The sequence below is a fragment of the Falco cherrug genome, chromosome 1 (assembly GCF_023634085.1).
Source record: "Falco cherrug isolate bFalChe1 chromosome 1, bFalChe1.pri, whole genome shotgun sequence".
Lineage (NCBI taxonomy): Eukaryota > Metazoa > Chordata > Aves > Falconiformes > Falconidae > Falco > Falco cherrug.
Window position 1 is genome coordinate 106,608,935 of NC_073697.1, and position 27,737 is coordinate 106,636,671.

Consider the following 27,737-nt stretch of genomic DNA (forward strand, 5'->3'; position numbering starts at 1 on the left):
GGGGGAGGGACTTTTGGGGCGCAAGGGACGGCGTGGGGAGCCCACGGAGGGGGCTTGGGCACGTCTGCTGGGCCGCCCCGGGGGCTCCCTGGCGAGGGGCAGCGCTCGCCGTCGGCGCCCATCTCAGCCCCAGCCCGGGTGGCATCTCCTCAGCGTGTGCCCCCCCGGGGGGGCGGGGGCGGCCCTGGCGGGACAGCGGCACTGAGGGGGCATCCCATCTCCTCCGCAGGTCCCCGCTCTCATCCCGGTCGAGGGGCGCAGGACATGGTGGTCCTACGGGCTGGGCTCTGCCCCGGTCTCACCGAGGAGATGATCGGGCTCCTCCGGGCCAGCGGCATTCGGACGGGTAACGGGGCGGGGGGGGCGCGGGGGCCAGCCCCTGCGCCTCGGGGGTGGCATCGTGCCCTGGTCCCCTGCAGGGCCGGCTGCCACGGCGTGGGTGGGCTGTGGGGCATCCCCTGGAGAGCATCCCCTGCCTCTTGGCTTTGCCTTGCGGCCCTGGAGCTGCCGGGGGGCGAGGGGGGTCTTAGAGCCCCGGGGGGGCGCAGGGCGGGGGGCGCAGGCTGGCTCCATGCATGCGCTGGGCACTGTCAGCCTAGGCGGTTGCAGCTCCAGCCTCTTTGCCCGCATCATCCCACCCCCTGGCAGGGGGGTGGCACGATACCCCTCCCGTGGGCTCCCCGCTGGGTGTCCCCTGGGTACCCCTGGGTGGATACTGGGTACCCCTGGGTGGTCAGGGCTTCTCTGTAGGAGCAGGAGAGTGTCAGGATGCGGTAGGGGTCTCTACAGAGACTCTCTGAAGGCCAAGCAATTACAGCTTTTAAAAAGGTATTTGGGGAGGGTTTGTGCATTTTTTCCCTCTGAAAAATGCCCAGCCGCCCGGCACACTGCACCCTGGGCACCTCCTGCTCTTAGAGGGGAAGGCAAACACTTCAGGTGGATTCTTTACTTGCTCTGGGAAACTGGATTAGAGCTGAGAAAAACCCCATTTTATTCTTGTTAAATGGATCCTGTGGATGCTGGAGCCACGGATGTTGTAATCCTTGTTTTTCCCTATAGGAATTGCTTTTTAGCCTCTTCCCCCCCCAGCCAATAACATACACATCTATCTGAAGAAATTAATCCTGAGAGTGGTTCCTGGGAGCAGAGATGGGGCCACTAGTTCTTCTCATTCCTGTGGCTTTAGCGCTCCCTGGCATGGCCAGGGCTGGCACCTGGGGTCAGTCAGGAGGGGACTCTCTTGGCTCACCCCAGCTATCAAACAGCACTGGGCAGCTCTTGAGCAAAACAGAGAATTTTTACCAGCTTCTCTCCCTGATCTGTTTTGCAAGAAATTATTTGTTTCGCAACGGGCAGCAGGGCCATCTCAGAGGAAAAACTCCAGTGCTCCATTCGGTCAGGCATCCTGCTTGCCCACTTGAAGTGTCGGCAGAGGACACAGACGTTTTGCCTGTTGGTGCAGGCAGGTTTTGTCTAAGCTGGTCATCTCTTTGGTGCTCGGGGTCTGTCCAGCTTTGGCTTCGAACTTCTTGTCCCTCGTGTTATTTGCAGTGGTAGACTTTGTGTCATCAGACCTCGAGGACGTTGCCCAGAAGTGTTCCCTGTCTTACAAGGTAAAGGGCAGCTCCTGAGTCCTGCTATGTTACCTGGGGAGCTCAGAGCTGTTTGGCTCACAGCTCAGTTGGGTGTGCCTGGGGGGACCTTCTGCAGCAGACGTTGATGGCTCTGGACTTTCTCAGTCCTGTTTCCAGACATTTCTCTGCCCACCAGGTGCTGGTTGCAGTGAGACGTGTGCTTCTGGCCCAGTTCTCTGCCTTCCCCGCCAATGGAGCAGACCTCTACGAGGAGCTCAAGAGCTCCACGGCCATCCTGCCGACTGGGAGCCCAAGGTGGGTGCACCATCTGGCGAGCCAGCAGGTCTGCCCGGGGCTGGGCTTACTGCGAAAGGCCATGGTTGCCCAGCGCAGGCTTTGAATTTCAATGTGCTGGTGCCCTGAGCAGGCTCAGTGGTGTCCAAACCATCCCCAGCAGCTGTTTTAAAAACTTCCAGCCTGGCTCTGCCTTTTTGTGGGCAAGAGGTGATTATTCTTCATGTCCTGTGGCTGCAGAGCCAGCTGGTCTGTGTCCCTTGAGGGAATGACACTGACGTTGCCGCTGTCCTTGCGAGAGCCTGCACACCCTTTGGGAAGTGGTGGTGTGTCTCGCTTCTAGACTAGACAACGTGCTGCCTTCAACCTTTCCCTGGAGGGCTGCAGAGATGAGGGTTGTGATCTGGGAGGACTATTGAGTGATGATGGTGCAAACTGTCTAGATCAGGCATAGAAATGAGTTAGTCCATTGCTTGTCCTTGTTTCTTCTTTTCTGCTGTCTGCTCGCTGGGCTGTTACAGTGACTACGCAGAGAAACCCTGGGTATTCAGGCCTTGCTCCCAGGACCACAGCTCTTCTGCAGCTCAGGACCATCCTCTTGTAGCCCCCGCGATGCAGAGAGGGAAGATGGGAAGGAAGGAGCAGAGCCTGAGGCACTTGTCTGCATTTGGGAAGGGGACTGTAGGGATAAATACCTGGGAACAGACGCTTCCTGATGCCCCTGTCATTCTGGCTGAAGGGGTGTTGATAATCCCACCATGTGTTTAACCTGTAGCCTGGACCAGCTGCTGGACTCTGGGCTGTACACGGGGGAAGTGACGGAGCTCATGGGAGCACCTGGCAGTGGGAAGACGCAGGTGAGTGAGACAGAGGAGAGGGGAGGGGACAGGACAGGTAGGATGGAGATGATGCCTTCAGGCACATGAAGCAGAGGGACCTGGGAGGGCTGGCTGACACCAGTTCCCTGCCTCTCCAGGTGTGCCTGGGCATTGCGGTCAGCGTATCTCTTGGCCTCAAGCAACACGTCCTGTTTCTCGACTCCACGGGGGGATTCACCGCCTCCCGTGTCTACCAGATGCTTCGAGCCCAGACAGAGGATGAGGAAGAGCAGGCAAGTTCCCCTGAAGCTGGTCCCTGCACTTTCACTAACGCTGCCTTGGTTCTTGCCTGCAGGCAGCCCCCAGAGATGGGTTGTCTGTCCAGCTCTGCCTTGGTCCCTGTGGGCTTTTTGGGGTCCAGCCTTTTCCTCCCATGGGCCGGTGGGTGCTGTGCTCAGGGACAGACACTGCACTTTGGGGTTTTTTCTTGGGAAGAAGAGGAGGGCTTGTTGTAGTTGATCACTTCCACTCCCTGAGCTCAATCCATGTTGATTTTTCTGTCAGTGCAATGGGGACAACAGTGTTTGTGGGGTAGAGGCAGATGTGGAAGAGATAAGGGACCATGGCATGGTATAAATGCAAAGAGCTGGGGCAGGGGGAATATAACAAGTCCTGGAGGGGTCGAGGCTGTTGGTGATGCCACTTTGTGCTGCAGCTGGAGGCTCTGCAGCGGATCCAGGTAGTCCGTGTGTTTGACATCTATGAAGTGCTGAGTGCCTTGCAGGAGCTGCGGGATCACCTCTCCCAGCAGGTAGGAGTGAGGGTCTGGGCTTTTCTCCCTTCCCCAGAGCTGCAGGGAGGGCAGAAGGGCTTGTGTGCCTGACGAGTGACGCTGTATCACCCTGTCCTGAGGATATTTGCGCCTCTGTGCAGCTCACGACCTCCAGAACTGCTGGATTCGTTACTCCACATTGCACAGGGTGCCTCCTTCTTTCAGGTCATGAGCTCCATGGGACCTGTCAAGGTCGTGGTGATCGACTCTGTCTCATCTGTGATTTACCCACTGCTGGGCGGCAAGCAGTCAGAGGGTGAGCTACTTCGTTAGGATGTGCAATGAGGTTGCAGACCTCTCTGCTCATCCTGAAGAGCGTTTTCCTCCCACGTGTGCTGTGCCTGGAGCTGGGGCAGGACAGATGTGGGTGCGACTGCTCCCAGCTTTTCCTTCACGGCTGAATAAAAGGGGAATCTGCTGGCAGTGCTATTAGCAAAAATTCAACCTGGCTGGGGCTGTGCCAGCTCATGCCAGTGGTCTGAAACCTGGCCAGGGGACAGAGGAGGCACTGGCCTGTTTGCCCACAGATGAAAACCTCTGCTCACAGTGTCACAGATACATTGTGGTCGCTGGCACAGTTTGCAAAGCTCCCCTGAGGCTCATGCTGCCAGAAGGGACCATAAACCAGGAGTGAGGGGCTTTCGGCTGGCTGAGATGTCAAGGAGGCGCCTCAGACACCTTCCAGAGGGTCTTGCATGCATGGGTAGCAGCCAGTGCTATCACGGGTCCCCTCGCAGTCATGGGCTGTAGGAAATGAAGCTGTGAGCTGGAGGGATGGGTTCTGTACCTGTTAAATCAACCTGACTAGCTTTGTCTGAAGCTACCGGTGCTTTTGTAGGGTTTTTTTGCCTTTTAAGATGGGAAAGGAGGGGATGGGGCAACTTGGGGATTGGTCTGTCCATGCCACATCCATTTGGCTGGATGGAGCGTGCTGGTACAATGGGTACATTTGCGTGCTGGGAATGGAAATGTGTTGAAAGGTGTTCAAGAACACCAGCACTGGGACTAAATCCAGTGCTTGTGCAAACCTAGATGTCACCTGCCTCCAGGATGTACTTTGGGAGTTGATGCCGAAGCATCCGAATGCTTTGTCCTTCTCCAGGTTTGGCCATCATGATGCAGCTGGCTAGGGAGCTGAAGACTCTGGCCAGGGAGTTCAGCCTTGCTGTTGTGGTGAGTGCTGCTGTGCCTTGTCCTTCGTGTCCTGGCATGTGCCATGGCCCTGGCAAGGCTTTGGGAGCCCCTGGGAGGGGGGACCCCACTCCCAGCTAAGCATGAGTAAGGGGCCTGTATTCCATGGTGCTTTGGTCCCCGACTCTGCTTCTCTGCAGCCCACAGATGTCTTGCTCCAGCAAGTGTGGAGCAAGAACAGGGCTGATTTGCTGCCTGCTTTTATTGCTGTCCTCTACCAACAAGGCATCCACTTGATTGAGCAAGGTAGAGTTAAGTACAGACAGATTGAAAGGTTGTTTGTATTTATTTTTGATATAACACCATTCATTTAAGGGGCAGGCCAGCTTACTAAGTAACCTCTTGCTCAGTTACCTTGGAGGAACTGCAGGGGATTGCATCATCCCAAATGAGCTGGGGACTGGAAGGGGCCCTGCTCTAGCCTTCCCCAGCTCTTGGCCAAGCAATTACATTTGCTTCAATGCACCCAGACAGGTTCCTGGGACCACAATTAATGTGTTTGAACTGGGAAGGCCACGAGAGAAAATGGTGGTCTGCTGAACCTGGCACGGGGAGGCATCGAGGCAGTCCTGCCCTTTGATTAGTGATAAAGTGACAGGCACAGGGAGCCTGGGAGGACACTTGGAGCCTCCAAGTTGAACTTTGCAGGTGGCTTCAGTACCAGGAGTTACTGCAGCCTGCAGATAGGAGCGAGCTCCTACCTGAGTATGTGCCTGGGACAGTTGCGTGGGCTATGTTTGGAAGGGATGGCATAGGTGTGTCCTCCAAAAGGAGGGCTCAGGATGGAGACAAAATTTCATAAAGTAGCTACGGGCCATTATCTCCTGGTGATCTCCGGTATTTCATTGCACGGAGTGGCACTGCTGTTCCCAGGTGCTGATAAGCCTGTTTGTGCTGCAGGTGACTAACCAGGTGACAAGGGACAGCAGCACCAGTCAACTGAAGCCAGCCCTTGGCCGATCCTGGAGTTTTGTGCCCAGCACCCGGGTGCTGCTGGAGAACAAAGAAGCCACCCAGGAGAAAGCCACCACGCAGCGCTTGGCTTCCTTGGCAAAGTCACCCCGGCAGGTGAGGCTGCCTGGAGAGACCCTGGTAATGGAGGAACATGTCTGTGACCTGGAGCGGGCTTTGGAGCAGAGGGAGGCTTCTGCTGGGGGTGGGGCAGGATCAGACCTTGCTGAGTGACCCTTGGCAATGGGAGAGGAGCCAATGCAGCCTGGTTGTGTGCTGTGGAAGGGAGGAACATCTGTTCCCAACAGCCTGAGCTTGTATTTATGGGCATGTTAAATGAGCGGCACCACTTCCAATCCAGGTCATGGTGTTCCTCGTGCTTGTCTCGCTCTCCTGATGGCGTGTGGGCAGTGAGAGTCCTGTGGAAATGGCTTTGACACCTGCAGAGGTGACTTTGGCTTCAATCCTGCCTATGTTGCCTGAGCCTCCTGGCTCTGAGCCTGCTCTGCTGCCTGATCCAATAGGTTTGGAAGTGGTGGTGTGCTGGGCAGCGAAATGTATGCTGGATGTGCTAAATAATAGTGTGTCTGGGGAAATCTCGGAGCAAAATGTTCTTTCTTTACTAAATTGCATTCTCAATTTGTATCTCTGTGTTCAGCAGACCTAGTTAAAATGAGGGCACCAGCAGAAAGAAATCCTCAAGGGGATGTAATTGGGGAATTTTGGCTCTGGGGCAGGTGATGGAGTGATGCAGAGTCCCTGCAGTGTGAGGTTTAGCTCCTCTCTGTTTCTCCTTGCAGCCGATGGGGATACAGGTGGAGCTGGATATTGGAAATAGTGATGTGCAGGAGCTGAGCCCTGTGACACCCACACAGGGGCTCTGATGTGGGTGGAAAAGCAAATACCAAGGTCCAAGACAGCTGCAAAAAAAGCTGGCAATCACACTGTGCAGTTTTACAGACTGACTGAGCGTCCTGCAGCCCCAGGAAGGACCAACATGAAGAAGCTTTTGTTGTTCTGCACTAGGGAGAAAATGAGCATGGGGTTCCCTGGAGATCTTGCCTCAGCAGATGCTGCCTACAGTGGCTGGGCTGTGTGGGCAGCATGATAACCAGGTTCTGTCCTCTGCTGCAGGCTTGTCTACAACAGCAGAGCCTGCCCTGTCCTAAGGTGTTGGCTTGGGACCAGCTGGCGTGCCCCTGCACAAACCTATGACTCATTGTGGTGTTTTTGTTCCCCCCCATAACGCGCTGCCCTCTGGTCCTAGAGCTCTGCTCGTCCTTGGGCAGCCCACAGTAGTCTTGGTTCAGAAATAAAATAAAAAAAAAAACATGATGTACACTGCTGTAGTTGTTGAGAGCTGGAATTCAATTCATGGTGACTGCTGTTGATTCAAATTTTGAGGTTTAGTCCCTAGCAGGACTGGGGTGGGACAGGCTGTTGATGAGCTGGGACATAATCAGATGCTTGACCTGACCTTGTCCCCAGGGTAACACCAGGCTCTGCAGGGAGCTGCTGGTATTTCTGGGGCACTGCTGTGCTGTGTAAAGAATTGCTGTTAACTGATGAAGGTTATGATCTGGATCAGCTGGGGTGGGTGAGCCTGACTGACATCAGCTGGCCCTGTCTGATGCTCAAGGACCTGCTTAATTGCATGTGGTGAAGTTTAAAATAATCTCCTCTTGCTCCAGTGCTTTCCAACTGCTCTTGCCTGCTCTGGGCAACCTCCTGGGTGCTTGTGCAGTGCCAGGGAGGAGGTGGGAGGCTGGGGTGGAGTGTGGCCTCTCCTCTTGATCCCAGGTGTCGTAGACACCCTCATCCTCTGCTTAATAAGAACCCTCCCTGGCGGGTGAGCTGAGCTATGGCTTGCACTTCCAAGGCTGTGGATGCAGATTGTGGGGCCTGGGACTCATCAGGGTGTGCTTGTTAGACTAGTAATACATCAGTACAGCTCCTGGAGCCTTCTAAGGCTGTGCTGGGCCAAGAGGAGTCTGATGCAGTCAGAATTTGAGTGCTAATTTCTCTAGAGTAGTCATAACACTGTACAGCCCTCTATTCCTGAGCAAATAGCTGCTGTAGGGAAGCGAAGCAGCTGTAGGAAGCAGTGAAAAGGGGTATGTGAAGGCATGTTTTGGTTTCCCAGGAGGCAGTGGCCAGGTCTCAACACAGATTTTAATTTTGCACATCTGTCAGAGCCGTGCTTCCTGGGAAAGAGAGCTCTTGATGCTCCCAGGGCTGTGATTTACAGGGGGGGGTCCCACCTCCTCCATCGTGGCCACCCAGCCACCGCAGCCCTGTGTGCGTGGCTGTGGGAAAGGCTGTGCTCCCAGCAGGTCCTGCCCGAGGCAGGGGAACGTGCCAAAGCAATGTGAGTTGTACCATGAAACAGTTTTCAGTATAAATAAATGTATTTTAAAGTTGTGTATTTGTTTGTATTTCTGGGTTTTCCAAGCTTGGGAGGGGAGGATTGGCCCCAGGGATTGCAGCCTGGCTGGCTGGGGCGAGGAGTAGGATGGTTTTCCTGTCTGCTGGAGACCTGTGCTGGTGGGGCTGATCCTTACAGCAGGAAATGTAGTTTGTTACGGCTCTTGAAGCTGTGAACCAAGAGCTGCTACACACAAATTCCAACCAAAACCGCAGGCTACTATTTTATCTCTTTCCCTGAGGTTCTGTAGGGGAAGCAAAGCTCTCAAGGGGGAGTGTGGAGCAGGGGAAGAGCCACCCAGAGACCTCTTTGGTTGTATTTGAACCAAGGGGGCTTTCTTGCTGTCTCCTTCCCTTAAACTAGCAGGAAGAGAAGGGGAACTGCCCGCTTCGAGCCCTGCACCAGCCTCAGTGTGCCACCAGCCACGTGCCCAGCATGCATCTTTGCTGTGGTACCTGGGAAATGACAAAGGAAACTGCTCTTGCGCTTAGTCACCTGCTTGCAGTCACGGGACAGTGATTCAACCGGGACAGTGCCAGTCAGATGGGAAGAGACTAGGGAAAGGTGATGGACGTGTGGGCTGTGCTCCTCCAAGGCCAGCTATCCCAGGCTTTCGGGCATAGCTGTGCTTGGGGGGATTTTCTCTCCGTGGCAATCAGCTAATTGCAGCTGCAGGAGGTTTTGTGCCCTCTTGGGAAACAGCTGGATAGGTCGGGGAAGACGCGTGATACGGGGCACGGCTGAGCTGCTGGTGGCAGCTCCTGGGGTGGCTGCTGAGGTAGGTGGCAAGTTGCGGGGGGTGAGGGGGTGGGTGACAGCGATGTCCTGAATTTCTGGCTGCATCGCTGCAAGGAAGGTGTTGCTGTGGGTGCTGGTTATTGCTCACTGCGGGGACAGCAGAAAGGTTCAGGCTATGGGAATCTGTTACCTGATCTGGAAAAACTTGACTTTTTACTCAAGCTGATTTGAATTTGCATAGTAAAATTAAGCTGAAAGGAGTTCCTGACCTAAAAATCCTAACTCAGCCTTTCTCCTCTGTGCTCAGACGGGCACTTCTGCAGCCCTGGAAGAAGGGTGCTGTGCCAGCATGCAGGGGACATCCCCTCTCCCTGCTCTTCCCTGGTGCCTAAATCAGCTGGAAAACAGCTGGAAAGGCCTGGAGCAGGTGGTACAACCTGTCCCAAGGCAGACAGGGCACCCCTCGCCCCAAGCAGTGGCGATACCTTTTGGCACTGAGGGCTCATTTGAGCTGGATATGCATAAAATACATATATAAGTGTGTGTTTATCCGTATTGTGTGCATATATGTGTGTGTGTATCTATATATGGGGGGTGTACATGTCTGCATATATATGGCTGTGTGTATAGATCTGTTTATGGGTGTACCGTATGTATATGTATGCATCTCACGCGATGCAGCTACGACCTGTGCACCCAGCAGAAACTCCTCTGAAACCCATGGGACACCCCCGCAAGCTCCGCTCCGCGCTGCCCGGGCCGGGTCTCGAACCGTTGGCCCTCGGAGCCGCCGCGCCCCGCGGGCGGCGCTGCCCTCTCGGCCTGCTGAGGGCGCTAGTGAAGCCGCCGCGCCGCCAGGGGCGCGCCGCCCGCTGCGCCGCAGCTCGCTGCTCTCCGGGCGCCGCTCTGGCCGGCCGCTCGGTGGCTGGGCGCCGCGGTGGGCAGTTGCCATAGCGCCGCTGTCGCGCCGAGCGGAGGGTCGGGGTTCGCCCGCGGCCCGGCCCCGCCGCCCCCTCCGGGACGGGGCTGCCGAAGGAGGCAGGTGAGGTGGCTGGGGTGCTGCCAGTGGTTGGGGGGGCTGCCAGGGCCGGCGGGGGTGGGGCCGTGGCTGCTAAGTGGGGGGAGGTGTATGGGTGTGAGGCCTTGGGGGGGCTGCTGGGGTTTGGGGGCGCGGGGCCGTGAGGAGGGAGCCGGGGTTTGGGAGTGAGGGGCCGTGAGGGGGGAGCCGGGGTTTGGGGGCACAGGGCCGTGAGGGGGGAGCCGGCGTTTGGGGGTGAGGGGCTGTGAGGGGGGAGCCGGGGTTTGGGGGCACAGGGCCGTGAGGGGGGAGCCGGGGTTTGGGAGTGTGGGGCAGGGAGGGGGCTTCCCGAGCAGGGAGAGTGTGCAGGGGAGGGGGAGGCAGGTGAATGTGGGCGCCGTGGGGCAGTGGGGTCGCCATTGAGGGTTACCAAGGGGCTGTGGGGTGCGGGAACGATGGTGGGTTGAGGGTGATGTCAAGTGTGGGGACGTGGGGCAGGAGGGGGCTGCCACAGCCTGGGGGGCACCGGGCAGGGGGAAAATAGGGCTGTTGGGACCAGGGCATGCAGGGGGACTGGGAGAGGCTGGAAGGGGGATGCAAGCCACTGGATTTTAGTTTTGGAGAGATGAGGTAAAGGGGCTCCCTCCCGCGGAGTGCCTGCAGGGTTTCCCTAGTGAGGCCGGCTGGGACTGGGGTACAGCCTCCTTTCTCATTTAGAAAGTGGCATTTAGAAACACTTTCCTTTTCAGAGTTATGCTCCCAAAGGCACTTTGAGGTTTAGTAAGTTCTGCTCAAAATGCAGTGAGAACTGAGGAATTCTGGATAAGCGCCAGCTTTCAGTACAACTCCTTGCTTAAATTGTTGTCTCTTTGCATTTTAGCATGCCTAAGGTACTAATTGGTTTGGTACGGTGGCAGCGAACCTGGGGTGGGTGATGCTTCCTTGGTGGCAAGGACCCAAGTTATTTTCTTAACAAGGAACCCTGCCTTGCTTCTGCTCGAAATCGGGGGTGTGCAGCAGTGTGAAAGCTGTGCAGGTCCGTCCTTTGCCACAGAAGGCAAAAGGAGTTCAGAAAATAAAGTACTCAAGTGCTCTTCAGAACAGTTTGTTCCTGTGAGCTGGTCAAGGTGCTTCCTGTGGAGAAAGGGTTGATGTATCAGCAAATCAGTTTCTTGCCGGTATTCCAGTATGTGATTGCAGGTTAATAAATGTAAACTCACTCTGGTGAGAATGTGCACGCAGTCCACCCTGAGCCTTTACAGGTCAGGGACTTGGCAAAATAGCTAAGGATGAATGCGCTCAATGTTTTGACCCTGTGATAAGCAAGCTGTTGCACTTGATAGTTTCATGTGTTTTCAAACAGTGCAAGGGTGGACAGGCTTACTCAGATACTGTAGAGGTAAGTAAGTTTTATGATTCTTTGATTAAGATATGTTCAGAGTAATGTTTAATTTGCTGAGACATGAAAAGGTTTTGTTCATGTGTTTTGTTTGAGCTTGCTTCCTCCTCTCCCTCCTCTCTGAAGCAGAACTTGCCTTCCACGGGTAGGGCAGGAGGTCTTGGATGTTGTTTTTGGAGAACTGTTTCATGGCAGTGTTCTGCTCTTTCTAATCTGACTATGGAATTGGTAAAGAGCTTAGCAGATTTACAAAATGCATTTTTTTAGTACTCCATTTCATTAGGATGAGAAATGACAGGTGCATTGTAAGTTAGCATTACATTGTAGTAGGTTGTATTTCAAAACTTTGAAGCTCATATTTTAAGATAAATTATCATTAAGGCATACACATGATTGCATGAAACAAAAAGTGTGTTAACCCTTTGCCTTTTCCAGGGCCAAGAAGTGGAACAGAAAGCTGTGAGCATTAAATGTTCTTTCTTACTAATTCCAGATCCTTGAATTTACCTACTGCCACCCATCAAAGACTGTTATGTCCTTAACATGTTTTATGTTCACAGTGATGGGAAGGGGGATCTTGCATTCATTCTTTGTAAACATAATTGCTTTTGGTAGAACAACTGGGTCTCATGAAACAAACCAATTTATTTTGGCTTTTGTTGTGTTTTTAATTACGGGCAATTCTCTCTGCTGTGTGAAGCTGGGTGCAGAGTTACCTGGCTGCAGCACCCTGTTTGCATACCCACTCAGCTCGTAGCAATTGAATTGCTCAAGTTTTATGCTGAATTTGACTAGTTTTAAAGCCGTCATTTAAGTATGGTGTTTTAATTGTAGGGTAGAAAAGATAGGCTGACTTTCAGCGAGGCTTAATATTTCTCATTGTCAGGTACATGTGATTAGGCTCTTAGGAGTCAACTTGGAATGAGAGCTGAAAGCAATACTCTGCAATAAGAGTATACAAGGAGTAATATATATTAAATATATTTTGGGGTTGGTGGTCACTAGTTGAGTTTGACGGAAATGTATCTTCTTTTCTCCAGGCTTTCAGTTTTCTCTTTATTGTGGTTGACTTCTGTATGATTTTGTGTTGCTTTGTTTTTTGGGGGGTTTTTTTGGGTTTTTTTTGTTTGTTTGTTTGTTTGTTTTTTTAATTGTGTAATTTTCACTTGTTATGCAACTTTGTACCACGGTTTGTTGCTTATAACAACTTAGATTATAAACTCTTCAATCAGGCTAGAGTGTGATTTCTCTTGAATTGCCAGTGCTATATATAGAAGGGTTATTAAAACTTCTGCTTTAGACTTTGAACCACCTTTTGCATGGCGGAAGGGTGTAAGCAGATTTTCATGCAGTCATCTGCTGTGATGTTCTTACAGCTGTGTGCTTGCCTGTGACTCACCTGGACCTGCGTTGGAGGCAGGCTTTAGAGCTAGACAGGCTGTGTGTCTGACCCAGTACTGCAGCTTTGTGTCCTCATGTCTAGCCAGCTAAAATGCTGTCCTCATCTAGTGTGTGTTGGTTTCACTGTAATACATGTAGGAAAATTTGTGTTTAATTAGGTTTAGGCTACCTTCCCATCCCTTATAGAAAGAGTGCATTTCCATATATACATAGGATATCTCAGAGTGTCTCTTCTCCAAAGCCTGAGGGACAGAGAGGTTTCTTACCCAAAGGTAAGAAATTAGAAAGTACGCTGAACCAAGTACTTGGTGCTTAATAAAACTCTTTGCAGGCAGAAGGATAATGTGAGGTGCAGATAATTGTGCGCATGTGTCCCTTTTTTGGACACAACTGCGTGTGAACTGCTGCTGACCAGGGAAAGAGGATCTAATGGTATGTGATATTAAAAACCGAGGGAACTCAGTACTTTTCCTTAGTGTGAGCTCTGACTACAAGCACAGCATGGCTTTAAATTACCTGAATATTGCTAGCAGCCTGGTGTGGGCTAAATACTTGAGTATTGATCTAGCTTCTCAGAGAAGTGTTGTGGTCAATGGTACGGTAAGGTCTGTGCTGCTGCATTGACACTGCTATTTATCTGCCTGCGCTTTGTCATCTGTACTTAAATGTATTCATGTGGTGCAAACGTTTCTCCAGCCCTCTCCTGATTGCCTGCTTCCATCGTGAAACCCCAGCCCGCCTCCTGCTCCCCAAAGTAATTCCAGTCATTAGTCTTGATAGTGCCTATCTGCCTCTCCCCATATCAAGCTTGTCTTCCTCTGCTTCCCAGGGACTGTCATTACAAGAAGCCAGAAATTAGTACTTTGAACCTCTACCAGCTGGCATTTAGGGATCATGGAATGCTCTGCAGGGATGAATAAGTGTAATCTCTGTTTCACGGGTGGGGAGAATCGCATCACTGCTGAATTGATGTCAGAAACTGAACTCATCTGCATGCCAGGTCTTCTAGCCACCTCATGGTATGTCCCTCCAAAGCTGATTATTCAGTCTTCAAAGAACATTGCAAGGTTGAAAAATTACAGTTTTCTTTAGGGGAACAAGAGTATGACTGTCAGATCAAGAATTCAAATTTAGTATTAGTTGCTTTCTTCTTTCTCAGCCAGTTCCCTCAGAACTGAGAGATGGCTTATCCTAACCTCTGAAAACCCTCTTTGGCTTTTTTAATTTATGTTCCCATAAGGGACTTTCTTTAAAAAGAATTGTTGCTTTCTGAGACACTGTTTATTCTTCTCAGGGTCTGTAAAATCTACAATTTTTTCATGTTAATTGCTCTTGAGGTTCTCACTTTACTCAGAAATATTAATTAGGCTTCTTTCACTAATGCCCTCCGGCTTCTCTGCCACAGTCTTGGAATAGGAACTTCCACATTGTATTTAAGCGGAGAATAAAACATTGATTTAACATAAGCTCTTTTTATGCTGCCATCTTCTTATTTGTAGTCGGAAGATTGGGGGACATGCTGATAAGAATATACTTAAGCTACAAAGTATACTTTAGTATACTTTGAATGGTCTAGACTGATGTTAGGTGAGATTTTAAACAGGGAAATTTAAAATGCTGTTTTCTGGGAGTAGCTTGTTGCATAGGAACCTCTGCTGCAGACAGTTCCTTTGGGTGTTATATATTCTTTATATACACATGGATAACTTCAAATTGCAGTGTCACAAGTGGCATCATTGAATCAATGCCACTTAGCATGTGCATGAGCTTATATTGGTTTGGCTTGCTCGCCAAATGAGTCAGAAACCATAATATTGCAGCCTGTGGAAGTCCAGACTGAAACTGATGTGACACCGCTTTTTGTTGATGTTAAAACACCTTGCTTAGAAAGCAGTTGCCACTGGCATCAGGGAATGACTTCCATGTTTCATTCACCCAGCCGCTTGGAGTCATTGGAATCACACAGATTAATAATTTCTCCAGTGCTGTGTTTAAGGACATGCTCCGCAAGGTTGGTAAGTTTTCTTCCATGAGAATGTTGGTGCTTCTGAGGACTTTGCCTGAGCCACAGTTATTTGGAAAACTACTGAGTGGCGGCGTTCCCAGGAAGGGAGGGTTGGTTGGTGAACAGCAAGTTAGTGCTCTGCTCTAGTTTGGTGTTAAAATAATCACGACTGGGCTGGAACCGCAACTGGTACTGATGCTCTGTTGCAGTGAGGAATCCCTCTTCTGTAGGATTGCCTTTGAATTTGTTTTATACATATCTTAAAATGGAGCTTTTCTTCATCTCATGGAATAGATTTCTTTATAGATACTTGGATTTGATAATGTGGAGATCAAACAGGCCCATGGTTTCCTGAACAGGCTTTAAAAATTGCAAGTTCACCATTAAAAGAAGGGAAATGTTTCTCAGTTTCGATTTACAAAATAACTTTTCTTCCTGAATCCTTGAGCCTCTTCCTATATATGCCCTGTGTTCTGGGCTAGCAGCAGACGGATAAGATGTCAAGCTTGATAGATTGTTGGAGCTGTTTTTTGGTAGCTAAACAATAATGAAACTGTTGTATGCTTGCAGGGAAACACTGCTCTCTGTGTGCGGACTTTGTCCTGCAGAAAGTTTCAATTGTTCCAAAAAAGGGCGATTTCTAAAATGCAGCTTCTGTGGCTAGTCGCACAGCTGTCTAAATTACTGGCTGTCTTGAGGCCATTATACAAGCATTACAAAATACTTTGGAAACAGTTTATTTTTCAGATTCCAAATAAAGTGTCGATTTCAAAGTCCCTTTTGACTATATAATCAAAAAAAGCAGAAATTGAAACTAGTGTTTATATAGAGACTGATTTATGCTGTCAGAGCTCAGAACACAGGTTTCTTCCAGTCAGAGGCTGATACTCGCATTAATTCGTACCTTATGTTTCTGGGATTGAGAGGCTTATCAGTTGTTGCATGTAATCATGTATTTACTTGCTGGCATAGTCAAATCTCATCTGTCATTGTGCATCTTTTTGTGCAAAGGGCTCTTGGGTAAGACGAGTAAGATCTTGTCTCTGGTATAGAAGAGAAGCGAGAGGGAGTTGACGTTTGGGGCTTTATTTTTACTAAATACCTACCTCAGCCTTCTTTTCAACAAACTTCTTGTTTTTTCCATTCCTGTTGTTATTTATACGTCTTGCTTCTTATTTGCTTCTCTGCCATGAAGACAAATCACAGACAGAGATTTTGCAATGGAAGTAATGAAACCAAGAATGTCTTTCTGTGTGAAGTAAGAAATTCCTGAAAAGAACTGAAATATGTTGTTCAGCTTGTCGCTGGAGCTTCAGGAGTGAATTACAATGCCTACAAAATGTGCATAGAGAATGCAGCTGGAATGCAAAGCACCAGTAAATTACTACTTGTATATAGCAAAATAATGCACTTAAAAACAAAGTACTTGCAGCATTTCTTTTTATCTGCTGATGTCTGCCTTCAGAGACATCTTACATCTGCAAATAGCTTTATCTGATCGTCGTGAATGGGGCTGATACCATCTCTGAACTCTTCCATGGGTGAAAACCTATTTAAAGATTTTCAGAATGTCTATTTTAGAGATAATATGTTGCACATTTAATACAGTTTTAGTTCCTTCACCTTTTGTTGTGTGAAATGCCATTTTATCACATTTTCAAACAATGTGTTCAACTGCATATAATGAAGTATTTTCATACAACAGAATGTAGGCCAGACCCAAGCCTAATTAATGAAAGGCTTTACTTTATCTAAGTTAAGTAAGATGATCATTCTTGGAAGGAGTCCTGTCTCTTTGTCGGTGTTTTCCAAATGGTGTTCTGCTAAAAACTGAAGTAACTTGGTAAGAGATTGTTATGGAGGCCTAAGCTTATTTTTGTTTTTTACTTCTGAATGTGGCTCTTAATAATAGGAGCTAAGGATTTCATTGTTCTGCTTGGAATAGCAGATGCAAGCTTGAAATTAAATCTGTAATACGCGGTAGTATTTCCTAAAAATTCCCCTAATAAAAGCAAATGTGAAGAAAACGATGTAAACTATTACTGTCTACTGTATACTTGACTGATCAGCTTTAATCCTTGGTTATGGAGGAAGCAGTCTAAAAATATTTTTGGAACCTTCAGAACTTTTATTTAAAAGGGAATTTTTACAACATTCACAACAGATTTAAAATCTAAAAATCCTAGATGTTTTTTTAAACAGCAATTTGATAGTGTGCTGCCTCCTTCAGACGTTTTTCTTGTCTCAAGTACCAAGAATGTCTGTCTGGTTTTTTGGTGGGTTGTTTTTTCTTTTTGACAAGGCCACATTTGGCAGTGAAACTTTTATTTTTAAGTTAAAATGCCCCATTAAGTAAAAACAAACTTTTTTGAGCAATATTTTATTCTGCATGCTGTAGAGTTCAAACCAAAAAAACCCTCCAAAAAACTGGACTTGCATTGTCTTTTGCACTTACATGAAATGTAAAGTTTGCCTCAAAATTGTCATCTTGTCCCTTTTTTTTATTTAATATTTGTGTGTGTTGTTCCAATGTTAAATTGTTAGGATGCTTTGCAAAAGTGCAAGGAACTTGTTCGCTACAAGCATTTCTTCCCAGAAATGCCTTACTACTGTGAGCTGTGATAGTTCTCTGAAAGTATTTAATTCTATTATGAATACAGTACTGCTTTGAAGAAAAGAAAAATTAGCTTGTGTTCCCTGATGAGGTATGACCTGTATTTTACATATGGAAAACTGAGGCACAGAGGATTGAAGTGGCCCAGATGCACAGCGCCTCCGTAACAGAGCTAGAAAATGAAACCAAAAATCCTCAGCCCCAATTGTCCCATATTATTTATCCCATCACTAATCTGAAAGTAATTACCCAATGGAATTTGCTGAACTTTAGGTGTTTTGTTTTTTTTTAAGTAGGAATAACTGGTATGTGATTTTGTATGTGTAGTCAGAAATGGAGCAGTTTCTGCTGAACTATTGAACTGAGAAAAGTAGAACTCAAAACAGAAGAAAGTTCATGTTGATGTTATCAGGTTAGTGTTGGAAAAGATTGTGTCGCAGGGAGCAGCTTAGCAGCAGAAGTCCTAGTCTGCTTGTGCTGAAATGTCAGATAAGTTGTTATTTATTTGGGATCTGAGAATAGAAGTGAAGATGTTTTGAGGCTTTATTTAAAAAAAAAAATGTGTTGTTTGTTGTTAAAGGGCTGTGTGAAAGTACAAGATGCATAGTATCTGTTCCCAACTTCCATGATGGTTGGTATGTTTTTTTTTCCTGAATGCCTCACCACCAGGATTTAGTCTAATACAAAATCTTGTCTGTCATTTTACAAAGCAAACAAACGCAGAATGGAAAGAGAGAGGTGCTCTTCCCAGTTACAGAGAAGCAAAATGAAAATGTGATGATGCCTGTGTCCTGCAAAGGTTGAGGAAAAAAACCCCAAGGCAAGCTAAAAACCCAAAATGAAATAGATTTATTGGTTTATAAACCCCACTGATTTCTGGAGCACTGACTCATAATGTCTGAATGCTTGGGCTTGCCAAAAGCTGTGAACTGAAATGTGACCCTCGTCTGCTTGTCGGCTTGGGCCATATACGGGAAACTTCCTCCTCATGGCAAAGGTACGGAACCCAGAAGATGCAGGTCCTTAAAGACTGTTTGAAGCTTTCAATACTTAGTATCCTCTCAGCCTTCTTTTTTAAATAAATTTTGTACAAGTTGGATGCAAGAATGATTCAATGCAATCCTGACTTTCTGCTTGGATCAACATTTATAAATTGCAGCAGTTTCAGGTGAACTGTGCCTTTGCTGCTGCTGTTGGCAGTTCACGCAGGTGCTTAAAATGTTTGACAGTTTTAATGATCTGCCATACTATATGTATACAGATATGGCAATAAAGGAAAATTACCTTTTTTGGGGTCATGGCTTTAGTTCCAAATATTTACTTGTATTATTTGTACTGATGATGTAGCTCAGCTCCTGTGCGAGCTCTTGCAGAATTTCAGGGATGTTGCCCTTCAACTTGGTAGCCAAAAATATGGGACAAAGCCCAGATTTTGGTCTGCATTGGACTGGGTTTCCTAGTCGTTACTGTTCTGCAGAGATTGAGGTTGGCAGAAGAGAGGCATGGCAACTGAACAAGGGCAAGTGGTAAAGAAACCAATTTAGAATCTTTGAAACAAACACTGTAGGTGGTTGGAAATGGGATTTTTCACAACATCTCTCCTGGGAATGCTGTAAGGAGTTCATGCTAGTCCTGCTGATACACTGGATGGTAAGGCTTGACCTTTCCCTCAGTTTTCAGGCTCTTAACCAGGGCTGCATGTAAGCAATGTTGAATTTCAAACGCTTCAGTGCTAAATGGAGATTGGCACAAAAATAATAGTTAATATTTATGGAAATGCTTTAAGAGTGCAACTTCAAAGTCTTTCTCTGTTTCACCCGTACTAAGTTACTTCAAATGAGGGTGGGGTATTTTTCCTTGTCTGCAGTTGAGGTGACTAAGCCATAAATAAACTGACCATTTTCTATTGTGATACCTTTTGCCTCAGTAACATTTTAGTGTTCAGGTTTGTTGCTTTTCGGTGCTGTGTTCAACATCCCGGACCTTTCCTTAACTGCTGACATATTCCTAAGTATTTCTGCAGTCTGGGGGGACAGAGCTTTCCACACTGTTTTAGATGTGACGTATGTGCTGGTCTTTGTACATGTCTGCTGAAGGAAATGATATGCAGTTGCATTTTATTCTATTTCAGCACCTAGTTTGGATTTGAATTCAGATTAATTTGGAATAGGCATAGCTACAGAATGAGTCTGCAGTGTTTGTACTTGTTATGATGTGCCTTGATTATATACATTCAGATCTTTTTCAGTCTAGCCAAATAAAAATGATCTTTTTTTTCAGGCTACGGTTAAATAGGTTAAAGGTTCCCTACCAGCCTGCAGAGATCTTTGTTGTGTGCAATTCTACTGCACGTGCACTTTTCCACATGCATAAATTCCATGGGGTTTAGGTTGGTTTTTCTACCAACAGCTGCTGAAATAAGGGGTGGGGTGGGGTGGGGGGGAAGAGTAGTCTTTGTGTATAAGGAATTTTGAGGCTGTCTTATGATTTTTTGGGGGGGAAAGGGATTTAGAAGTTTACTGTTTAAAAATAACACTGAAGCTTGGCATGAAAAGTAATTTACAGGATTTCCAACTGGTGGTATAGCTTATCAGCAAACACCCTCGATTCTGGGTGTCTGAGAGACAGCGATAGCATGAAGTCTTTAGAGCATTAGTGCTAAATTCAATCCCAATTTCAGACAAACTTAATGTAATTCTGACTGATACTGTACCACCTCCAACACAAGCTCAGCTGTTGGATGAGTAACGCTGCAAGACTTAAGGCTGTGTTTATAACTGTCTCTATTTTGGGAACAGCTGCTTTAGAGTGCTTTATCTCTCTGAATCCTTGCGCACCAGGTGGGATAGCGGGTTTCTGTGTACATTGCTGCAATTTGTAGCGAGATGCCTCCTGTTTTCTGTGTCCCTCCCCTGCCTCTGTAAATTGGGGATAAGGTTTTTATAAGTTTCAGGAGCTCTGTCTGGGATAATGACTCTTTCTCCTCTGTTCCACTGTCCCCATATGCTTGTGCATCATTCCAAAGATGAACTGTTGATGAATATGTAATTTATCCAGTTGGAGAGAAACCTCCAGGCACAATGAGACAAGATGTGCAGCTGTCATCATAGGCCTCCTGGGCCAGAGATTTCAACGGAAATAGCTTCCTCTCTTTTTATCTGAAGTGGGAACTGTAGCAATATGATGAAAATACAAACTGACATGCTTTCTCTTCCCCTTTTTTCTCCAGCTCCCTGCATTCCCCCCATTAAGGAGAACGGTATCATTAAAACCATCCAACAGTGGATACCTTCTTCCATGGTGAAAGCTGTTCCCTTGATGTCCCTGGTTAAATTGTGGAACTGCTCCTGCTTGTTTGTAATATCTGAGTGCTGAAGTCGTTTAGTTCACAGCAGTCTTTTGCAGCACAGCAGAAACTTAATTTGAGCAACTTCCTGTTCTGAGCAATGTAAAATTTGCAAAGCAAGTGAGTATTTGTAGCGTTATCAGGAGGAAGATCCCCTGAAAAGCTGATATTCTGCCTGTGGAGACCATTTCTGGCTGTCAGGTGGGCACAGATGCAGCTAACCTCCCCCAGCTATTGCCGTGTGGCTGTTGTGGAAGAGTATGGTCTAGGTGGCATTTGAGATAGTCTGGAGAGTATGGAGCAATGACCTCCCTTGAACAGAGCTGGTTAAGGAAGCGACACAGTTATTTAAACGTTCAGGTTTTCATTTAGCAGTTTATTGCTACATATTGCAATTACAATTTTAGCAGCTACCTGCTGCTTGGAAAAAAAGCAACAGCAGCTGGCCGAAACTAAATACAAGCAGGACTTATGGAGGTGTGAACGAACAGAGAAAAAAAAAATCAGAGCTCAAGCCAGCGTTAACCTTCTTCCCTGTAATGAAAAGCACTGATTGAAATGGTAGGTGATAGCCTAGATTCCTGGACTGCTCATTGCTCACGTTTTGACAGAGAGCTTCTAGTTTCACTGCCACTTTTGTGTGTGGGACAGAGGATAAACACACAGGCACACCCGCTCAGGGTGCCAGCAGGGTGGGAATGGTAATAAAACGGAGTACTCTGGAATCTTACTTCTCCAGGGTTCGTTCTTCTCTTTCTGACTTGGTTCATGCTATATATTATAGCTGACTTAATTTTGTCTTGCTGATGAATACCATATGAGTGTGAAAGAGCGCACTGGCTTTTTTAATAGCTTTTCAGCATAGCAGAAGAGTGAAAGGGAGATAGTCTATTGGAAGTCACAGCACGTTACTTGGGAAGAGGTATGGGACTAAGGAATTAAGATAGACTGGGCAAGATAAATAATTTTCTAAAACTATTTACATGATTTCATTAATCACGTTGTTTTGTTTTGTGTTAACTTGGTGAAAGAATGTCAGTGCCTTGCAAAGGAAAAAGGCTGTTGTTGAATTTTCATCTTGGCAGATGTCTAGAGACCTAATTACAGTTAACAGCAGGAAGAACTTTTTATCTAAATATTTTTCAATATATAAAGTGCAATTTTGGATCGCAATAAGCAGTTTATATTGAAATAATACACACCCCAGGTACCCAATTCCTTTTAAAGCAAGACGGGATTTCTAAGCTTCTCATGTTAAAATTGGGAAAAATTGTTTGGTTTTACTTGTGCTACAATGGAGAGAGAAAGTGGGTGAGTGCTGTTTGCGATTCGGGTGCAAGGATGGGAGTTAAGTGAGAGGATGTCTGTTTCTGCCTTTGGAATTAGTTTCCTGTGTAATGTTTTGTAAATCACACAGCTTTCTAAAAACATTTTCTCAGTTTTAAAATGAAAATTGCAGTTCTGTAGTTTTGAAGAGGTGCTTGAAGCTTAGATCCTTTGTGCTTGTTAACAGTATTGGTGAGATTTGCTGATGAGTAAAGGCACTTTCACTGAAGATCTAGCTGTTAAATCTTCTAACAAACAACATCAGCAAGCCTTGCTGAGAGCAAGCTTGCAATTTACTTGTAACAGAGCATGCTGGTAAACACTGATAAAGCTGCAGAACACTCTTAGAATACCCGCTGTATTTTTTTTTCATGTATTTGAGAACTTCTTTCATTTTCCTCTCAATTAATCAAATTTTCTAAAGGCTTACCTTGCAAATAATTTACTCCAATGTAACCCGGGTTCTAGCAGTATAAAAGGATCTTTGTCTGCATGACTGTTTCGTCTGTACCATGTAACTAGGAAGTTACTTTTGGTACTTCTCTCGGATTCAGCAATAATTTAAGGTGATAGCATTTCAGTGAAGTTGTGTGTGGCTGGCTGTGCTGAACTACTGTGGCCCCATTCCAGCTTTTTCCTGTGCTGCTTTGCACCCTGCCCCTGCGGGCCACGCTGTTTACTTTCTGCTCTGTGGTAAATGGATGTCACTTCCTTGATTAAAATGCTGGTGCGCCGCCAAATTCTCTTCCTTTGGGCTCGCACGCTTGGAGAAGCAGCGCACCTAGCAAGCGCACGCACTGCTGAATCCAGTTGTGTGCCACCACTCCTTGATCTGGCTCCTGGCTGGATGTGTTGGGTTGTGCTGTCTCCTGCCTCCCGGGGCACCTGGCATTGACACGTAGAGGCTTTTGAAGGCATCTCCGAGGTGGAGAAGCAGAGATGCAGCTGTGCCATGCTGTATTAAAGAGGGTCTGAAGATGGATTACCAGGAGGCACAAGCTGAACTACCAGCTGTGTGCTGTCCGCAGCCGACGGGGAAGGTCTAGACGGCGTACGGGCACGGGGTGCCAGAGTCACCTGCTCTGCTCGGGGAAAGCAGCCCAAGGGTGTGAGCATGCGGGTGCTGCGCAAGTGCAGCTGCTTGCCCTCACGTGCCTGACAGCGTAGGCACTCTTGGATACGCAGAAGCCTGACCAAGACGCCACAAAAACTTACCTGGACACTCGGTTGGGTGCAGATTGACCCAAATATTCTGTCCTCTGCCTTCGTAGCTGGCCAGTTTCTCACCTGTAAAGCTTTAGACTGACATCAAAGTTGCTGATCAGACTGGTGAGCAATCATATATTTCTCTTTGTAAAGATTATTGGTATTGCATACTGAAATGATTAGAGATGTGAAATGTCTCCAGACATTTTGAAGGCACAGAACAAAATGGAAAAATGTCTCCTTCCTCCAAAACAAAATTTCTTGTCTCTTCTCCCGGAATACTCATGTCTCTAGCTGTGATACAATGCTGATATTCATTTGCTTCTTTTCTCAAGATGTGCACGCTGTCACATTGGGCACATGTGAACTAGTACCTCTATTCAAACCACATTTTTTTTTCTTTCCCTAGGTAAAAATTGTATGTGCTCCATCCAGTTGTGTATAGCAAATTACATCTGCATGCTTTGTGATGGATAGCCAGGGCTGGTCCCCGCTTTTCCTTTTCTCATGCTTTGTACTGGTTAAGACACCAACTCTGCAAATGCTGTGTTTGCACAGGCAACTAGCCTCCTTCCCTTGTGCCTCCCGCGAATGGCTAATTTGCTGACTTTTCCACTGTCCCAACATATGATTGTTCCCCTTTATTGTAATTCAGGTCTGTATGTCTGTGATGCAGGCTGATAAACGTAAAATTTATGCATAAATGTCATTTGAGCAGATTATTCTATAGCTCTGTTATCAAGTAAATATTGATTTTTGGCCGAGGAGGGTCTGAATTAACTTTTTAAGTGGTAGGTTATTAGTGAAACTAATTTTAGCAAGGCATTTCTTATCAGTGCATGTTTACTGAAAAAAGTAAATTGTAACAATGGGCAGCTGTACAATGCTATTAATGAGGCACCAAGTTGGTTAATTCATTAAATACTTTAACGATTTGAAAACAGCATTCATGAAAGTGGGATCTGATTGATTTTGCATGGGATACAGCATGGATTAATAATATAAAAATAGTAATTTTAGATGAGCTTTAGCAAGACATAGCTATTTTAAGCCACACTGCCCTTTTCTGGCTTCCTGGATAGATTTTAGTGATCTTCAAGCTACTTGAAATGGCAGAAACTTCTGCTTTTGTAAATAGCATTAATCCCAGTCCTGGTGTGTTGCCTTGGAAGTTGTATCGTACCAGTGAATGTGGTTTTGCTGTTGTGGAGGCCACACAACGGTTAACAGGTTGGATATACATCGTTGTATAGCATCTCTACTTGAAGCGCACAGGCCCTACTGGATTCTGCAGTTTGGCAGTTATCTGGTGTTGGGCAAAGGGTGGGGGGAAGGCGGAGAGAGAAGAGTGAGGCAGTGCAGTAGTCTGGAAACTGCTGAGAAACAGGAGAAGGCAGTTAGGGGTCATAGCGGGATTCCAAAAGGTGGTAAGATTGTAGTGTAGGAGGATGGCCTCTTGATGAATAAGATAGGAGAAGGAGCTTAATGGTTCAAGGAGCTAATAGAGAAGCAGCTCACCATGGTGAACTGTCTTCCTCTAAATGAGGAAGCGTGAGAGCAGCTGATAGAGCTAATGAACAAATGGTATTGTAGGAAAGTATGCCATAGCAAAGCTGCTGTTTGTCTTGCATCTCCCTCCCTTTTCGGCACTCTGTTCCACCTGCAGTAGCCTTGAGGGTCATCAGCCCTGGTGTTCCAGTGGTTGAAGGCCTCTCCGGAGGAGGGGGAGTACTTGTTGCTGTGGCTTCTCCTTGTGTGGGAGCAAGCTCAGCTGATCATGGGAGCTCGTTCCTTTTGATCCCTTGTCTCAGTGGTGCTACTGCATTCTAGCCTCCAAATTCCTGAGCAGTCACGAAAAGAAGCCAGACACAGTCATCGAGAGCTTTATTGTACAGAGCAGAAAGCTCAGTGATTCTGAGAGATGTTCCTTTTGCTTGTTCTAATCCTTCATTGTTTGCACCCTTAGGAAAATTAAAGGGAAATTTTATATTCAAACATAAACCACAGTTTTCCCGTACAGCCAAAGCCTACCCTTTGATAAAATCCACAAAGCATGTGTAATAAATCCTGCATGTAGGCAATGATCTCTGACACTCTGGCTAGCAAGGTTATGGCATGAATAGTGCATATATATTGAGAATCTGAGTCCAAACACTTTTTTTAAAATGAAGATGGGAAGTACAAAACTCCAGGCTTGCATTATGAATACTATCTTCAACAGTGTATGGGAGGAAAACTTTGACATCACTGGTATTTCCTCTGGAATTAAATCATGCTTGCAAATTTATACGATACTCATGGTGATTGTACAGAATATGTTGATGAACAGGTGGTAAAATGAATTTCACTATTCTGTTTAAAATTGGTGATGAGAGTCATGGCATTCACAGCTTCATACTGGAGAAAAAAAAAAAGCAATCCAGCAGAGCATGATAGAGTGCTAGCACTGTCTTGCTCGCAGACCAGGGCAAGCAACTCCTTGACTTGTCCAACATTTATTGGATTTCTTTTGAGTTTTCCTTAGAGACTCAAGAAAGAAGATAAAACGATCACCCTGCCCAAAACCAAGCCCAGTGTGATGATTGCCATGTGGGTGGATGTATTTTTCACTCTGGGACAGACTGATTGATCCTGCACCTCCACCCTTGCTGAAGCTCTTTCTCCCTTTGCTCTTGCAGATGCTCCAAGCACAACATGCAGTTACAATTTGGGGTGGGTAGTTTTTGGCTGGCAGAAGTCATCTGTTGAGTGCCTGCCACAGAGCTTTCCGTTTCCCCAAAATAAGCTTGTGTAGTTAAAAATTACCTTCTGTGGCTCCTGTGGGTCAGTATGAGCACCCTGTCCAAGAATAATGAAGAACAGTAATGCCTGTAATGTTCGTCATGCCAGTAATTCAACATCTTTTATTCAAGAAGTGGCTTGAGAATTCCTGAAATCTATGGTGTCATTAACTTTTCCAAACTGACATGTTCATACCAGGTTACTGTAAGTATTTACCAAGCCCTGGAGCACAGCAAAGTAGTAGCTCTTTCTGCTGGTAATATTTTTTTGGCTGGGCATTTATTTGTCACTTCAGCGTAATTGTGGAGCTCCTTGTATGCAAAACAGCCATTCATCTGCAAAGGATTGTCAGGCTTTGCACAGGGCAGTGCTTTCTAGTTCCGATGCTCAAACTCTGCTGCATCTGTAACAAGAACCCGTCAGTCAAAGCACCGCTTACAGGAATTACCAGTTTCTGAATGGTCCTGACCACATATCTCTGAATGAGTAACAAAATAAATAAGGGAATGGTTAGGCTGTAGCAAACATTGTAGAGATACCTGGGAAAGTGTCATCCTGAAATTTCACTGTGACATTCTGCTTGCCGCTACCAGTCCTGTCCTACTGTAGTGCTTATTTCTTCAGGTCTAAAGCTGATCCTTGTACAGAGCAAGGAAAAGCCCCTCTTGAAGCGCCTGCTGAATCCTACCCGCATTGCTGCTTCTCTTAGTGCAGCTGTAGGCAGACACAGAAACATTTCAGCATCTTAAGCCTTGGCCATAGCTGCTTGGTGGTACAGCTGCCAGTTAGCAAAGCTTTGCCTTACTGGTGGCAGCATCTGAAGTTCCCATGTAGTATCCGCTGTGTGTTCCAGGTAACCAACAGTGTAATTCTTGCTTTTCAGCCATTGGTCTTCTGGGAATTTGGCAATGGCAGATACCAACAAAATTAGTTGGGGCGATGTTGACTGAGGCGCAGAGCGTGATGGCCGCTGTACGGGCAGAGGTGGAAAAATTTGCAAGCTCCTTTTCTTGCACTTGGAGCAGCCTAAGCTGCCCCTGGGGCAGGCTGTGGCACTGCCTGGGGCTGTCCCCGCCACCTTGAGAGCTGACCAGGAGTCTCTTGGTGTGCCTGGAGGAGAGTCCCGCTTGCTGTAAGAGCTGCTGGTGGAACGAAAGTGCCGGCTCACAGCGTGAAGTACGTGCTCAGCAGGAACCCTGAAATGCTGATGGTGAAGCCAGGGCTGCCTGTTTCTGCGTGGCTATCGACAGCAGCACCAAGTGGTTTTCAGTGAAGCATCTTTGCCAATGTAAATGCTGCATGTAGGCAAGGCCAAACTTAAACTTACATGTAAAGGTTCTTAAGCAATTAAAGCCTGACATACACTGGCACAGGCTGAAGGTAGTGTGCCTGAGTTGTATGAATGGCTGTCATGTTTCCGTGTGCTCCTTTCTCTTAAAGATGGGAGACACCTTTGGAAAAATGGTACAGATCAGAGGAGGGTCCTGGTTGTTAGTTTGTGGATGTTTCCCTTCCATGCTCTTGCAGTTGAGCGGGATTAAGCTGCTTCTAAAGCAACATCTGAGCCTTTTGTCAACCTCTTCATTTCCTGGCAATTACGCAAAACTACAACTCCAGCTGAATGCTGAGTTCTGTCTTATTTTATCCTGGTTTGTACACTCCCTTGTGTTTTAATTCCCAACATTTGACATGTTGCAATGTTCCAGAGTGAATTAGTGGGCTGTCCTTTTTTAGGAAAACAAAGTTTTTAGGGCAGGCAGTAGCATTTGTGTATTCTGTTATCGTGGGTGGCCCTCAGTTTGCAGGGTCCTTGAAACA

At 47.1% G+C, this 27,737-nt stretch overlaps 2 protein-coding genes and 1 long non-coding RNA gene across 13 annotated transcripts in view; all 3 read left to right on the forward strand.

Annotated features, from left to right (window-relative positions):
- On the forward strand, positions 1-8,085 carry RAD51D (RAD51 paralog D). Its single transcript, XM_005439795.4, has 10 exons — positions 1-346; positions 1,552-1,613; positions 1,771-1,889; positions 2,644-2,725; positions 2,845-2,979; positions 3,402-3,497; positions 3,684-3,774; positions 4,621-4,691; positions 5,610-5,777; positions 6,461-8,085. Exons 1-10 carry the CDS (start codon positions 265-267, stop codon positions 6,542-6,544), a joined length of 990 nt encoding a protein of 329 aa, XP_005439852.1. The 5' UTR covers positions 1-264; the 3' UTR covers positions 6,545-8,085.
- A 553-nt stretch (positions 8,086-8,638) lies between these two features.
- RFFL (ring finger and FYVE like domain containing E3 ubiquitin protein ligase) overlaps positions 8,639-27,737 on the forward strand; it is a 33,617-nt gene continuing 14,518 nt past the window's right edge. For 2 of the 11 annotated variants that reach the window (XR_008733101.1, XM_055715700.1), the window contains exon 1: positions 12,369-13,236. Coding sequence is in view for 4 of the 11 variants with exons in the window: in XM_055715700.1 (XP_055571675.1) it covers positions 13,071-13,236 (166 nt within the window). In the remaining 7 variants the exon portion in view is untranslated. The other 9 variants (XM_055715749.1, XM_055715728.1, XM_027806390.2 and 6 more) reach the window with 9 other exon arrangements.
- Positions 13,669-16,268, forward strand: LOC106631225 (uncharacterized). Its single transcript, XR_003560279.2, has 2 exons — positions 13,669-14,652; positions 15,842-16,268. It is a non-coding gene; the product is annotated as an uncharacterized LOC106631225 (long non-coding RNA).